Genomic DNA, 17,358 nt, shown 5'->3' on the forward strand with positions numbered 1-17,358 from the left:
AGACAATGTTTATAAGGTGGCGATTCTTGCATTCCGTCACCCCATTCTGCTTAGGAGTGAAGCATACCATGCTCATGAAGATGAGAATGAATCCTATCAGAAATATATTCCCCTCCGTATCAAACCGAAGAGATTTAACAATAATGTTGTAGTCTGAATCATTTTATGAATAGTAACAAAAATAGGGAGCACCTCAGAACGAGAATGCGTCAAATAGACCGAAGTGCAACAAGAATAGTCATCTATAAATGTAACATAATATCAATGACCATTAAAAGCAATAATAAGGGAAGGCCCCACACATTAGAATGAATTAAATCCAACATTATATTACAGTGGTGCATTCAAGGAATATATGAAATACATGTGTTTAAAAAGTTCACATACAGAGCACTGAAACTTGTGTCCACAACAAGAATTTTTTAAAGTAGAAAATACAGATCATAGGAGCTGAAAATTAACACATCCTAAGCAAGCATGCCACAAATCTAAAGACAGAAAAGAAAAACTATGACTCCGAGAGGAGGGAAAGAAAGAAGCCTGAGCAGTAGTGTGCAGAGATCCAAACAAGTACAGTCCATCCCGCTCATACTCCTTGCCAAAAATCCTTCTCGAAGTCAGGTCCTGAAAAAAGACAATGAGTAGGAAAAAAGGTTGCTGAGCAATTTAGAGAGTTGGTAATACTACTCATAAACAAAAGGTTTAAGAGATAGGTGACGAACATGAAGCACAGAATCAAGATAAATACCAGAAGATATAGGGATGGTACCTTTGCTGTGTATAGGTGTAAAAGACCCATCAACAAGGCTAACCTCTATGAATAACAAGAAAAATAAAAGAAAAATGGCTAGATTTACTGGTTCTGTGATCAGAGGCACCAAAATCAATAACCCATGTCAAGCGAACAGGTCCTGACTAAGTGAAATGAGATGCAGAGGATATACCTGGAAGAGTAATAACTAAGGCCACAGTCGAAGATGATCGAGTATGAGCATGGATCTAATTACGAACAATAGTGGCAATTTGTGCCTAAAGCTGTTGCAAATCAATAATGCCAGGAGAAACAGGAGAATCAATGGGAGGAACAAGTGATGAATCTACAGTGACAACACAAGGAGCAGAATGCCCCACAGACGGAGTGGCAGAAGATAACAACAAATGGGGATAGAACTGAAAGCATCAGGCCTTCTCATGGCCAATCTTTCCACAATGACTACAAATAAGGTCACTTCCTCAACCACGTCCACGGCCCTCCACGACCACGACTCCTAGATCCAAGGGCACAAGAGTCAGAGAAGCCAGAATTGGCTGCTAAAACTATCTGATCCGTCGCTAGAGCAAAAAGTATACCAAGAGCCTGAGTCTGAGATAGAACTACATGACAACGGTGCTCATCACTATCAATAATCACAAAAGTCTCAAATTAGGAAGGCAAAGGTACGTGTTAAGAATCTAGGTCCATAGTGGCTCAAACTCAGGACTAAGCCCATGAGAAACTAAAATGTCTAATGTCGAGCAATCCTCTTAACTACATACCCGATCGCCTCTACAGACAATTTAGCCATAAACTCATTATGGGAAAGCTCCACCCAACAAGACTGAAGAAATACAAAATAATCCACTACACTCTAAGACCCCTGAGTAGCCTAGGCAATGTCTTGATACAACTCACAAATCCTTAAATCATTCCGAGTATGAACATATGTCTGAATGAGAGTGGACCACAAAGATGAGAGCGTCTCATGGTACATAAACATAGCATAGATACGTTAATCCATGGAATTAAACCAATCAAGAATAGTATAATTGTCGATCTCCCATTGTTCAAAGTTGGGATCAGTGGTGGGTGGCTTATTAACAATCCCAAAAAGCCATCCAAATTTGTCTTTACTTCCCAAATAAAGTCTCACAAACCGAAACCGAGACCAAGATTGAAAGTTTTGACCATCCAATAGGGCACAGGTAATACGTTGGGCTGAGGAACTTTGCCCAAGTGTAGTATTGAATTCCTTATTCTTTTGGTTCGATGTCATATCTCACACAAAGAGATAAGTGGATAAAAGAGAATAAAGTAAAAAATCAAATATAGGGATACTACAATTTGATGAAGGAAGAAGGATAGAAAAGTAGCCGAGGCAAAAAGACAAAGCTTTGGCTTGAAGGGAGTTCGTTGCAATCAGCTAAACGGCTAAAACACCAGCACCATCGCAAACACAACAGTGTTGTTCGCAACACATCCATACACAACTAGGAGCACAGCAGTGTTGTTCGCAACACACAACCCTATCTCGCAACATTTAGTAAAAACAGCCAGCAACACAACTTGATCACAACACACAGCCAGTCTTATAGTAGCCCAGATCTGCCTTTATCATAGCCAGCAACGCAACCCAGCACTGCCTTATCGCAAAGAGCAGCAATGCAACCTAGCTGAACAGAAAATCGACCCAATCCAGCCTATCGCATGGACCTAATCACTCAAGGAAAGAATCACAACATCAACCCTAGCGTAGGGATCTAATAGCGAAGTCTTATCATTATAGCAACATGCAATTGGGGCCAAAAAATTAATTAAAAAAAACCTAAGGGGAGATCTTCCAACGAAAGCTGTTGTCCCTAGGGTTTTGGTCTCACATATTAAAAGAGTTGATGGAGGGAGAGAAAAGAGGGAGGTGGCGACGGTGAAGCAAGCTTCAAGATCCTTTAGGGCTCTAATATCAAGAAGAATTGTAGAAGAACAATCAAAACTCTCAAAGAAAGCTTGTTAATGTATTTATAATAAACAAGGTGAATGGACAAAAATGCCCTTACATAGAGAATAATGGAAAACTAAGAAGAACATAAAAGATAAAGGAATTGAGAAAAGTAATTGTCAAGTCTCTTTATGAGAGCTTGGCAGGTATTTATATTAATAAAATAGTTAAGGGAATAAATGTTATTAGTAAAAATAACTAGGACTTAAATAACTAAATTATTTCCAAACTCCCCCTCAAGCTGGGGCTAATATATCAATTAAACCCAACTTGAAAAAGTGAGACTTAGTGATAGAAGGACTAACAGACTCCATAAACATGTCGACAAACTGATGTGAAGAAGATACGAAGACTCTGAAGATCACCAGATCGAACTTTATCCCTGCGAAAGAGAACATCAACCTCAATATGCTTAGTTCTTTCATGAAGAATTGAATCAGAAGCAAGCATGATAGCAAACTTGTTGTCACAAAACAAAATAGAAGAACCAAAAACAGGCAATCCCAAATCTATCAGCAAAAATCGAAGCCAAATAAGCTCACATATGCCAAAGACCATAACACGATACTCAGCTTCAACAGAAAAACGACAAACTACATTATGTTTCTTACTTTCCCATGAGATTACATTATCACCAATAGAAAGTACAGAAATCAAAGATAGATCTCCTATCTGTAAGAGAACCAGCATAATCAACATCTGTAAAACAAGACAAATGCATCTGAGCAATGGAAGAGTAGAAAATCTCAAGACCAGGACGCGGCTTCAAGTAACGAAGAATACGATAAACAGCATAAAGATGAGAAGTACGCGGAGTATGCATGAACTGATAAATCACACTAACCGCAAAAGACAAGTCCGGTCTAGTATGTGTTAGATAAATCAAACGACCTACAAGTCTCTGATAAGAAAAAAGATCCGATAAAAGATCACTAAAGTCAGCATGAAGAAGATCCAATGTGTATTTACGCTGAGATAACGAAATACCACAACAAAAGCAAGCCACTTCTATCCCCAAGGAGTACTTGAGTAGACCCAAATCCTTAATCTCAAAAATACGACCTAATAGCATCGTGAAACTGTCAATCCACTGTGCAACATCATCAGTCACAATAATATCATCAATATAAACAAAGACAATGGTACAACAATCATCCACTCCTCGACGAACAAAACAAGTATTATCTGAGTGGCATTTAGAAAACTCCATATAGATAAAATAACCTCAGAAAATCGTTGAATTCAGGCTCGTGGGAACTGCTTCAGACCATATAGAGATTTAAGAAGGATGCATACCTTCCCAAAATGATATAAGACATCTATAACTCTTAAGTAATTTTCTAATTTTATTAGATTTTTATTTCTATTTCTAATAGGATTTCTATTTCTACTTCTAGTAGAATTTATATTTCATAATTATGTTAGGAGTACAATTCCTTGTTAGTTTCTTATTTCTTTTAAATTCGTTTTTATTATTTGGACTATAATTAAAAGTACTTAGAAGTCTCCAATTTAACTTCTAATAGGATTAGAAAGTTAGTATTATGTTATATATAGGTTAGGAATATTAATTTTTAGTATTTTAGTAGGATTACAAGTTGTTATGATGGAGTTATCTATATAAAGAGCTCCAAATCCGAGAATTAATAATCAATTCAATTATCTTTTCTCTTTTAATTACTTTTTTGAACTTATACTTTATTTTCTTTTAAGCTATTGCTTGTTTATCAATTGAATCTATTGATTCAAATTGATTTTGAATGTTCCATTGAACACAATCTATCGAATTTATTGATTCACACGCTTCCGCTACGTCACAGAATACTCCCCCTAAAGACGAAATCCAGGAAGGGGTCCATATAAATAACCTCAGTCAAATCACCATCCAGAAAGGCGTTCTTCACATCGAGTTGGTAAAGTGGTCAAGAGTGACGCAACTAACGAGATGAGAAGTCGAATAGTGGAAAGTTTGACGACAAGAGCAAATGTGACACCAAAATATTTTCCTGGAGTCTGTGTAAATCCCTTAACAACTAGGCGTGCCTTATACCAATCAACAATCCCATCGACGAGATATTTCACAGTGAAGACCCATTCAGAACCAATGGTTCACTCCCTAGATGGAAAGGTAACGACTTCCCAGGTATTATTTTTTTGCAAAACACCCATCTCAACAATCATAATTGGAGCCCATTGAGTGTCACGAAACTTCTAATACAGATCGAGGAACGCGAATAGAATCAGTGACTGCAAAGTAGGCCTGATAAGATGAAGAAATGCTCTAATAAGAAACAAACTGGACAATAAGATGATCAGTCACACACCCCCGCTTACCATTGTGAATGGCAATAGGCAAGTGAATCAAAAATAGAAAGGTTAAAAATAGGTATATGTGTAGAGATAGGAGAGGATATACCCGAATCCAAAGAGGAGATTGGCAAAAGAAGAGGAGGAGAACGAGGGCAACGAATGTAGATCTTAAACGTCGGCAAAGATAAAGAAAAGACTAAAGAAGGCAACATACAGGAGACAGGTCCTACAAAGTAGAAGAGTCATGCAAGTAGATGCGGCACGAAAGTATGGAACATTTTCAAAGAAAGTAACATCAAGAGAGTGTCTGACACAGTGAAAAATTAGATCATAACACCGATACCCCTTTCACATAGAGGAGTAACCCAAGAAAATGCACCGAATGACTTTGTCATCCAATTTTGTGCGATTGGGAGTCCTATCTTGAACAAAGCACGTGCACCCAAAGATCCGAGGTATAATGGGAAAGAGTATATTATCAAGTTGAAGGACATGAAAAGGCACTTGTCCATTTAAGGTGCGACTCAGAACACGATTAAGAAGAAAAGTCATAGTGCGGATTGTCATATTCCAATATGCCTTAGGAACATGCATTCCTCGAAGAAGACAATGGACAATTTCATGAGGTGATGATTCTTGCGTTCCGTCACCCCGTTCTGCTCAAAAGTAAAAGGACAAGTCAACTGGTGAAGCACCATGCTCATGACGATGGGAGCAAATCCCATCAAATATATATTCTCCCCCATTATCAGACCAAAGAGATTTAACAATAATATTGTACTGAGTCTAAATCACTTGAAGGAAATTAACAAAAATAGGGAGCACCTCAGAACGAGAACGCATCAGATAAACCTAAGTACAACGAGAATAATCATCAACAAATGTAACATAATATCTATGACTATTAAAAACAGTAACAGGGAAAGCCCCCCACACATTAGAATGAAGTAAATCAAATATTGCATTAAATTGATGCATACGAGGAATATAAGTACATATATATTTAGAAAGTTCACACACAGAACACTGAAATTTGTGTCCAATACAAACAGTTTTTAAAACGGGAAATAAAGAACATAAGTGTTAAAAATTGCCATGTCCTAAGCGAGCATGCAATAAATCTAGAGTCTGAGATGAAAACGTGACTCCCAGAGGAAAGAAGCACACGGAATAGCAGTAGGCTGAGATCCAAACAAGTACAACCCATCCCTCATACCCCTTGCCAAATATCCTCCTCGAAGTCAAGTCCTGAAAAATATAGTGAGTAACAAAAAAAAATAACTGAGCAATTTAGAAATTTAGTAATACTACTCACGGACAAAAAATTAAGAGATAAATGAGGGACATGAAGCATAGAATCTAGGAAAACCCTAAAGGATAAAGGTATGCTACCCTTGTTGTGGATAAGTGTAAAAGATCCATCAGCAAGGAGAACCTCCCTATGAGTGGTAAGAAAAGTAGAAGTAAAATAGCTAGACTTACCAGTCATGTGATAAGAGACCAGAATCAATAACCCATGACAAAGGAGCAGAGCCAAACTGCGTGACATGAAAACAGAGGATGTACCTAGAGACGTAGTAACTGAGGCCACCGTCGAAGATGAGTGAGTGTGAGCATAAATCTGATTCCAAAAAATAGTGGCAATTTGAGTTTGTAGTTGTTGCAATTCAATAGTGACAAGAGAAAAAGAATCAGTGAGAGGAATGGATGATGACACCACTGCAGCGGCACAAGGAACGGACTGTCCCAAAAATGAAGTGAAAGGAGATCGTGGTAACAGATGAGAATAGAGCTAAAAGCAGCGGGCCTTCTCATGGTCTATCTTCCCACAATGACTACAAGTAAGGCCATTCCCTTTACCACGACCATAGTTACCACGACCATTATTCTCAGATCTCATGGTACGAGTCGTTGGAACTCGAGTTGGCATCTAAGACCATCTGATCTGTAACTGGAGCAGAAAAAATGTTAAGAACCTGAGTCCAAGAAGGAGCAATACAACGACAACATTCATTACTGTCAATGGTCACAAATATCTCACATAAAGAAGGTAAAGGAATGGTGTTGAGAATCTGTATCCGAAGTGCCTCAAACTCAGGACATATACCCATAAGAAATTGGCAAGTCTAATGTTGAGCAATCCCCTTAACCACATACACAGCTATCTCTGCAGACACCTCAACCATACTCATAATGAGAAAGTTCCTCCCAAAGTGACTGAAGAAATCCAAAGTAATCAGTTACACTCTAAGTCCCTTAGGTAGCCTGAGCAATGTCTCAATAAAGCTCATCGAGTCATTCCTAACATGTACATATGTCTGAATAAGTGCTAACCACAAAGATGAGACAATCTCATGGTATATGAACATGGCATAGATGCGCTGCTCCATGGAGTTAAATAGTCACCCAAGGATAGTGTAGTTGTCGATCTCCCATGATTCTAACTTGGGATCAGTAAAGGGTGGTTTAGTAACAGTGCCAAAGAACCATCCAGATTTCTCTCTACTGCCCAAATAAAGTCACACATATTGAGACCATGACTGAAAGTTCCGACCATCAAGAAGAGTAGTGGTAATACGTTGGGTTGAAGAATTAGACCCAATAATGGTGGTGGAAGTCGTATTGCTTGTTCCGAAGTCATTGCTTTGGTTTGAAAAGAAGTCTAAAGGAGAAACTCATAGTACCAAAATCACAAAACTTCACAGACACCCAGGTGCTACCTCAAGCCTCCAAAGGTTGTGCAATTGCTACCATAGTCCTCAAAAAAACACTATTACTCCTGTATACACCCAAATTAGACCGGGCCCTCAACGCAAATGCCCCAAAAATCGTAAAAATTGGAATAGGCCCCAATGCCCAAACCTTCAAAAATGTAGCGTCTCTTATTGTTCTTTTTCAATAAACGGCCTGAAGCCCTACCCACGTGGTTCACAGACCAAAAACCTCCTCACCTCACCACCTTAATTACTCATCCTACTACCAAAGGCCCTACCCACGTGGCCCACGGATCAAAGATCACCTAAGCCCATCGACTATCCTACCCAAGCCAAATCATTCAACCCACTACCCAATTCTCTACCCAAGCTCAATCATTCAACCCACTACCAAACTCTCAACCCAAGCCCAACATCACAACCAATCACCCAAGATCATCAAGGTGGGACATATGTCACCACCTCAACTCACCTCCCTCATCAAACTATCCACTCCCATCACCTTTCTCTAAAAAATCACATCAATCCATCACCTTCCCCCTAACCTACCATCATCATACCTCCCTCTAACCTACCATCATCATTCCCTACAAACCTATCTTTACACTCCAAACCCACACCTCTCATCTCAAATCAAATACTCATCACCTCCAATCAACTCATCTAAACCCCAAATTTTCACCCATTTCGACACATGGCATCATCTCCCTCACCTTCCCAAAATCTAATCAACCACCCTTTTACCCCCCTCATTCTCTCAAATCCAACACCACTCCCCTTTATCTCACCAAACACTCAACCCATCTATCACTCTCTTACACCCCCATCCTCACCACTCACTCCCCTTCACCTACCACTCAACCCAAATGGGTTGAAAGATCCAACCCATTTGGATTGTAAATAACCCATTTAACCCTCTTACACAAATACCCTTCAATCCCCTTTAATTTACCCCCCCTCTTTCTCAACCCATAACCATTCTATCTTTTTCCATCACTTCACCCGACTCTACCCCTAAAAATAACTCCCAAACTCTATAAAACCCCCTTCATTCTCAACTCACAAAACCTAATGTCTAACCCCCCAAAAGATTAAAAAAGGAATCTCTCTAAAATACTTAATACTCAACCCTCTACTCTCAACTCACCCCGTTACCTTCAATTCTCAACTCTCAACTTCCTCTCAAACAAGTCAAGGAAAGTCAAAGAAGACTCATCAAGGAAAGTCAAAGAAGGTCAAAAAAGGAACAAAGTGGGTTTGGACAAAGATTTTCTCCCTCTCACCCCACCAACTCCCCCTCTTCTACTTATCCCCTTTCTCTACACCTTTGCACACAACACAATGGTTTGAGTCATCGAAGGGCCCTTTTTTTAATAAGGGTGCCCTCAATGATTTTAACCAATATTAAAGTCCCTCATACTTGAGGGCATATCGGATTTTCCGATTCCTCTCATTTTATTTTTATTTTCAAAAATTGACCGAATCCGTGGTTACCACCAACGGTGGATGGATTAGGGTGTCTAACACCTTCCCTACTCCATAAAATGAACCCCCTTACCTAGATCCAAAGTTGGACCGGTAAACCTTATTCGTACAAGTCACTAAACGCCAAAAAATATGATTTTCCAAAAAATGCAACCCAAGTGACCATTCACTCCCATTTCCAATATGAATGATGGCGACTCCGAAAGCCCCCAAAGTGGTTGAGATATTCGAAAATCAAAGATCCCGTGTCCCCAACTCCTATCGCAGATCTCCAAGAGCACACCAGGAGTTGTCGCAAGCCTTCCTAGGTTGTGAAGTTGCTACAACATGCCTCGAAAGGCACGCACAGGCACTGTTAGACCTCCCAGGTGCTGTTGCAAGACTTCCTAGCATGTGCAGTTGTTTCCGCAGGCCTCCAAAGGCACCCACAGGCGTTTTTGGACCTCGTTGCTGCTGTCACAAGCCTCCACAGGTTGGGCAGTTGCTGCCACAGGCCTTTAAAGACACCCACAGAGCTGTTGGATCTTGTTGTTGATGTCGCAAGCCTCCACAGGTTGTGTTTCTGCTATCACAGGTTTCCAAAGGCACCCGGTGTTGTTCCAAGATTCTATAACCCCTGTAGTTGTTGCTGCAACTTTCCAAATGCCAACAATGGCAAAACTTGAGAGAAACCCTAACAGAGGGCAGAAACATTGAGAAAGCCTATCAAAGGTAGAAATCCTATCGTAGGGTAAGAGACACAGCACAGAAAAACAATCACAGCATGATAAAGGGAATAAGAAACAAAAAGGCCACCGAAGGGGAGAAGGTCTAACGAAGCTGCTCTAGATTAGGTATTAAGGTATAGGGAATAAATGGGAGAAGAAAACAAGGAAGAAGAAGGGGCGAAAATCAAATAGGGGAACCAAGGAGTAGGGATGAAAATCCTTGGCTTTGATACCAAGAAGAATTGAAAAAAGTAATTGTCAAGTCTCTTCTCAGAGTTTGGCAGGTATTTATATTAATAAAATAGTTAATGGACATAAATGTTATTACTAAAAACAACTAGGACTGACATAACTAGATTATTTCCAATAAAGATGACATATCATATTTCCCAATAATAACCACACCCCTTTTACATATAATATATATATATATATATATATAGAGAGAGAGAGAGAGAGAAAGAGAGAGAAGAGAGATACATACATACATACAAGCATATATAGATAGAGAGAGAGAGAGAAAGAAAGATAAATTCATTGCTCGATCATCAAATGGTCTGTACCCTTCTCATTCGTGAATGTGGATATCATTGTTCTCGCACACCCCTTCATGCTTTGCAAACATATGGCTTAAAGACTTACGATATAAAAAAACGCCAAGGAATTGTAGGACTCTCTCTTATGAGTGCAAGGCAGAGTTTTCTTCATAGTAAGCTCAAAGAGCTTAAGGAGTATATCAAAATTTGGAATCATGAGGAATTTTGATAATCAAATCCATCTTGGAAGAAATTACTTTGATCTTAGTAAGAAGGGGATTCCCTTTACTAGAAAGAGAGAAGTAGAATCATTGCACATAACATAGCTAATGCCCGTAGCAAATGTATTCACATTTCTAGTTCGAGAATTAGATATGTAAATTGGATGAGACCAAATCAGGAAACAAGATCAAGTCAAGATTCACTCCTATTATCTATACAGAAGGTCAAAGGCACAAATTCTCTCACTTTAAAACCTCTCACCATTGTTTTGGTACTGATATAAGTGTCGAGGGGTCTGTGGTGCAAGAATACCCCGGAGGAAGGAGAAGATCTAGAAGTTGCAGATCTCAAGGTGGATTGTGGATTGCAGATTTCAGATTTTTGCATCCACAATTTGGTGTTGTCTATGGATGTAATTAGGAATGATCACTAAAACCACAATGGTGATAACAAGGAAGTAAGAGGTTAGAGAACCAAAAACCATCAACATCCTTAGGATCTCGTGCAGGCAATGCATCAACTGCTCCTCTAGATGAAGGCATAGATGCATCAGGGGCATAAGAGGCCGAATGTTGAGATCCAAAGGATTCGCAAGGAAAATGAAGAGCTCAAGCAACTACTGATGGAAGGTTCCAAGAATAAAGGAACCCATGAAGGTGAGACTAAAGACTAGAGGGTTACCATCGAGGAACCAATAGGGAGTATGATCAAATTGACGATTCTTAGGGAATTGTACAGTAAGGTTAGAATACTCCACCATCGAATCCTATGACTTGCAAAGGACAAATGAGCAGTCTTCCGAAAAAAATGCATTAGGTCGACTCACTAGAAAAGCAATCAAAGAACTTAGGGGGACACCATTCTCGGATTCCATCATCCGATCTGAGCGTACAAAAAAGTTCCACCGCACTAAGTTCGAGAAGTTTGATGGAACAAAAGATCTCTTGGAGCACGTCATGCACTACAAGAATCTTTTGATTCTGCACCAGAGCGATGACACGTTGCTTTACAAGTTGTCTTCTCTACTCTCAAAGAAGAGCAATTTCATGGTTCTAAAGTCTGGCTCTAGAGTCGGTCAGATGCTTTGTCGGGCTTGAAAAAGCATTTGTGGCACAATTCGTAAACAATAGGAAGCAGAAAGACAAGATGGACATGCTCTTCCACCACAGGCAAGAGCCAGGAGAGAGCATCAGGGACTTCACTACTTAGTTCAAGGCAAAGGCATTACAAGTCGAGAGCCCGGATAATGGTACGATCTCTATGACCTTTATGGCTGCAATCACTCCGGGAACTTGACTATATGAGTCGTTTGTTAAAGCTCAGCAAAAGAGGCAAGAGGACCTTTACGCTAAAATGAATAAACACATTACCCTGGAGCACTAAGGATCTGAGCCTAGGATAGCATGGGAGTACTACACAACGTGGCTCTCAAGAAAACACTTGCAGTAGCAAATACGGGGGACAAGGTGCCAGTTGGGTGGTGCACACTATCACAAGAGAATATAATTCAAGATAGAGATCAGGGAGTCCTCTGAGAGAAGATACGGAAGAGAGCTCACAGGAAAGTGTATCAAGTCTTGGTCAGAGTCACATTGCTCAGGTTTTAAAGTTGTTCTGGGGTGAAAAGGCTACAGTGTTCACACGGGAGGACCTACAGGGATCCTCACCCCATATGTTGACGCTTTGGTTATCTTTCTCCAAGTGGAGAGCGTGGAGCTCAAGATGTGAATGCAAGAAGCGCAATTGACATTATGCTTTTGTCAGTTGCCAAGCAAATGGGTGTCGTTGAGAGTTTGGAGCCAGCAGGGCCATCATGTACAAATTCAATGGTTTTCTTGTTGTCCTTGTTGGGGAGACCACACTGCCGGTGATGGTGAGATCAGTCACTGTCATGACTTGGTTCATTGTGATAAAAGCAAGCTCAGTATCCAATGTCATCCTTGGAAGGACACACCATGAGAGCAGTCCCCCAAACTTATCAAGTCGTGCATTTTTCAAATGAGAAGGAGCCAATGGGAATAAAAGGGGGCCAACTCATGTCTCAGAGGTGTTTTGCCATGGCTGTGAAAGAGGGGGCAAAGGAAGGAAAAAAAAGCAGAGGTCAAAAGAACGAGGAGAGAGCCATCGAGCAGGGCGACGACAAACAAAAAGGTGGAGATGATGAACCTCGGAGAGCAAGACACATCGCAGAACTATGTTCGGTCAGAACTTAGTTTGGAAAGGGAGAAATTGATCAAATTTCTCAAAGAAAACAAAAACGTATTTGCTTGGTCACTCGGAAACATGCCTAGGATTGACTCACAAGCAGTTTTCCCTATCTTAGTGGTTCAACTCACCCAATCTTAACCCATTCTACAATCTCAACCCAATTCAACTCAATCTCAATCCAGCTACCTAGTCTATCTTCCAATCCAGTCAATTGCTTTATAGATGCAGCCACCCAGTTTATCTCATTCATAAGCCCCCTTCCATATCTTCTTTTTGCCTGGCCACTTCCCCTATGAGAAACCAGTCAAGTTTTACTATCGCATGTGTTCATCTATCCAAGGGTGCATCTATAAATCTATCCAAGGGTGCATCTATAAAAAATTTGGTATTGAATTTACCATTTGTATCCTACATGCATGAGGGAAATGAGTGGGGTCTCGCAAATTCGAACGCATCGTTTGTTAGGAATTCTAATTCAATGGTCGGATGTGACCAATTCAACCTTGTGGAACCAATAAGATATCAATCAGCTCAAGGGGGCACGCATTGTTTAAAAATCTCCTTTCCTCTTACTATTGGTCCCCTAGGGAATTGAGGGAGGAGGCAACTAGGAGATCTATAAGTTGAGAAGAAGTCAATATGCTAAGAACTCAAACTTTCTCTTAGATAAGAGTCTCCGCAGTAGATTCACGCCATGGTAAGGCGTAGGTCATAGGTTAAAATATAGCAAAAGAGAACCCAGAGATAGAGAAAAGGGTTCGGCCCTAAGCTCCAAATTGAAAGTCTGAAAAGCATCCTGAAGCAGACAATAACAACCAGAAGGATTTAAGACTCACCACTAGTTCTTATCCAAAAGCTATCTCCACTATTTATAGATGTGGGTTGAGTGTATAGCCTACAACAACAACACTTGATGGAAGAAGCCATTAGCACCAGATCTCCAAGCTTCTCTTTTCTCAAAAATGAAAAAAGATCATGTTATTTGAAAAGCAACTGCATTCTCATCTTTCAAACATCTACATTGGAAGTTCAATCTTGCTATGCTTGACAATTGAATGTGTTAATGCAGTAACCATATCAGCAACTAAAGTTGGCACTCTTAGCCAACCCTTAATTATTGGGGAGGATATTAACTTTTAATCACTCTTTTGTATAAATATTCTTTATTACTAATAAACATCCAATGAAACATTAAAAGCTAAGCCCAAGAAAATACCGAAACAAGATAGCTAAATGTCTCCAATGAACGTATACTTTTGGAATGTCAAAAAAAAAAAAAAATGAAGCAGAACAAATTCATAACCGTTTACAAAATCAGAAGATGTCTTTTTCATGGAAGTGGGAAAAACAAATAATAGATAAGACTGACCCATCCGTGAGGCAACTTTGCACCAGCTGCAGTACGGGTTGATTGAGTCTCCAACTTCTGAAATTAAAATTTTGCATTAAATTATTACCGAAATAAATCAAGTGATTAAATAGGATACACAAAGGAGAAAACCCGAAGAAATAAACATAAAGAAAGCGAAATTCGATCAGGAGGAAATTCATACTTTTTTTACAAGTTAAAATTTTATTGATACAAAAGAAAACTAATTGATTATACAAATCAATATGAGTGTATACCTTCCAATGTCAAGACCTATCAACCGTATATCAATGATTAATAACTGAAGTGCACGAGTTACTCAACATTTTTTTAATTTTTCGTAATATTTTGATCATATCAATGTGTATCATAGCAATCAGTGGCCTATATGAATGCATCAATATTTGGATCATGTTTAGACCATGTGGTCGTTTACCTGAGCTTGAAGGATTAAGCCATACACTGGCAAGTTGTTTTTTTAGGCCATCCATAATAAATAGGGCACACACAAACATATATAAGAAACCAAACATTGAGCCAAACAATTATCAATATATGGGTTAAAAGTTTGGGATGGGCTGATTTTTTTGTGAGTATGATCTCTATGGTGAAGAGATCATCCTCACAAAAAATCAGCCCATTCTTAAACTTCTAACCTCAGTTTACAAGTTGAAGAATCGTGGACCATCAATTATTTGTAAACCACTTTTGATGGGGTTATACGTTTCAGAATGGGCTGTGTTTTTGTGAGGATGATCGACTCACCATATAGATCATCCTCACAAAAAATCAGTCCATTCTGAAACTTTTAACCCATGTAGTGAAAAATGTTTAGCATAATGTTTGGTTTCCTATGGCCCTTAAATGACATAATACACATCTCAGTGATACTTATCTCGAGGACAATTTTCAACCGTTGGATTTTGTATTTACACGATCAAGGCCTTGTGTCATTTCTTTAGTCAACAGAACCCCACCCATGTATATATAGAGAGAGAGAAGAGAATGGTAAATGAAGTTGCCTTCTCAGTTGTTGTAGCTGTGTCATCTTTAAGAATACCCCTCGCTTTTAACTTCTGCTTCAAATAATTAGGCAACTCTTTTTTTACAACCTCCGATTGCATCTCCATCTCAGCAATTTTGGGGGACATCTCAAGATTTTTGTCTCCAGGTTTTCCTAAAGCATTAAAACATATTACATGCTAAACTAATTCAGAAGATATGTAAGTAAACAAATGCTTTTAGAGGACATAGAACTTACTGGTTGTGGTAATAGAAAGCCTTGAAGCACCATAACAAGCACTTCCACCTGGTACACCATACCCATTTCCAATTTCTATGTTTCCTGAAACTACGGCAAAAAGTTAGTCATTCTAAGATAAATAATATTAAAGAACTATCAGATCAGACCAGACATCGATAAATAAGTTCTAGAATCAATAAAGGATTATATATTTTGTTATTAGCCCAATTTATCCGGTCTTCTAATCTAGAGTGCAGGTTTACCAAGGACATGGCCAATTATTTTGGGAACATCATGATTGTTAGAAAAAACAATCCATTAATGGTGTAACATTTGTTAAACACTAAAAAATAAAATTTTATGCCAAACCTCTTCAGCATCAAATGGTAGAAATTTAAGCAAAATCCAAGTCAGATGAATACCAAGTAGAATTTTAGAAAAGAAAAGTCAAGTCTCAAAATGAGAGCTTGGCATATATTTATAATCAATAATAAGTGAATGGACATATATGCCCTTACAAAGAAATAATAGAAATAAACTAATATTAGTAAAACTAGAACTAATTATTCTAATATTTCGAATACTCCCCTCCAGCTGAGGCAAATATATCAACTAGGCCTAGCTTGGCAAGATGAGAGTTAGTGATAGAAAGTCCAACAAACTTTGTAAACATATCGGCCAGTTGATCTGAAAAAAAATAAAAACTGTCTTAAGTGCACCAGATCGAACTTTCTCCCTGAGAAAGTGAACATCAACCTCGATATACTTAGGTGCTGTTTGTTTAACTGAAAAAAATAAGTGCTGAATAGCATTAAGCGCTGAAACTTATAAGCACTGAATTTAAGTGCTGAAAAAGTTGTTTGTTTAGATGTTGAATCATGTTTGTTATACATTGCTGAAGCTGATAAATTGTCTTTGTTACCCTTGCAATCATATTATACATTGTTTGCATGTTTCAAATGCCTATTTCTTATCAAACACAATAAAATATACTATTTCTTATCAAATTAAAATATAATTCATTTTTAAATAATAAATAATACTCAAATCTTTAATTTATAAATAATAATTTCTATTTATAAAAACCCACAAATTTCAAATTAAAAATAATAATGTCATACAAGTCACCAAAATTTGAAATCAACATTAAAATAACTTAATTTTAGATGAATAATTTTCGATGAAAATAAAAGATGTGTAATTATAAAAGCACCCTATGAATCAATAACGGCAACCCACACCATAGCCATTTTTTTTTGTTTTTGTTTTATATGGATTAAAGTTTTTGGAATGAACAAATTTTTAGTGAGGATGGTCTATATGGTCTAGAGATCATCCTCACCAAAAATTAGTCCATTTTGAAACTTCTAACTCATTAAAGATAGTTTTCAAAAAAAAAAAATGGACGATTTACGATTCTTGAACTTGTTTTGATAGGGTTAGAAGTTTTAGAATGTGCTGATTTTTGGTGAGGATGATTTCCTCATTGTAGAGATCATCCTCATCAAAAATCCACTTATTCCAAAACTTTTAACCCATATAAGACAAAATAATTTAGCCATGGTGTGGGTTTATTAATTTGTGGGATGCTTATATGCTAATGAGGACATCATCCTCACCAAAAATCAACTCATTTCAAAAAATTTAACCCATATAAGACAAAATAATTTAGCCATGGTGTGGGTATATTAATTTGTGGGGTGCTTATATACTTATCCATGGGATATAAGAGGTAATATCATTTTAAGAATAAGGGCATATTTGTCCATGCTCAAAAAACGAAGGGCATACTTGTCCGTGTCGAAAAAAAC

General features: G+C 38.4%; 1 protein-coding gene across 7 annotated transcripts in view; it reads right to left on the reverse strand.

Moving 5' to 3' along the window:
• Positions 1-17,358, reverse strand: part of LOC147394256 (WW domain-containing protein) — an 87,184-nt gene that overhangs the window by 49,436 nt on the left and 20,390 nt on the right. For 5 of the 7 annotated variants that reach the window (XR_015181444.1, XM_086453906.1, XM_086453902.1 and 2 more), the window contains exons 6-9: positions 15,566-15,655; positions 15,327-15,481; positions 14,305-14,361; positions 541-624 (exon numbers count right to left, since the gene is read on the reverse strand). Coding sequence is in view for 6 of the 7 variants with exons in the window: in XM_086453906.1 (XP_086310032.1) it covers positions 541-624; positions 14,305-14,361; positions 15,327-15,481; positions 15,566-15,655 (386 nt within the window). In the remaining variant the exon portion in view is untranslated. The remainder of the gene's footprint in view (positions 1-540; positions 625-14,304; positions 14,362-15,326; positions 15,482-15,565; positions 15,656-17,358) is intronic. The other 2 variants (XM_086453904.1, XM_086453905.1) reach the window with 2 other exon arrangements.

The sequence above is a fragment of the Akebia trifoliata genome, chromosome 9, assembly GCF_017979445.1.
Source record: "Akebia trifoliata isolate Shusen 1 chromosome 9, ASM1797944v1, whole genome shotgun sequence".
NCBI classification, from domain to species: Eukaryota; Viridiplantae; Streptophyta; class Magnoliopsida; order Ranunculales; family Lardizabalaceae; genus Akebia; species Akebia trifoliata.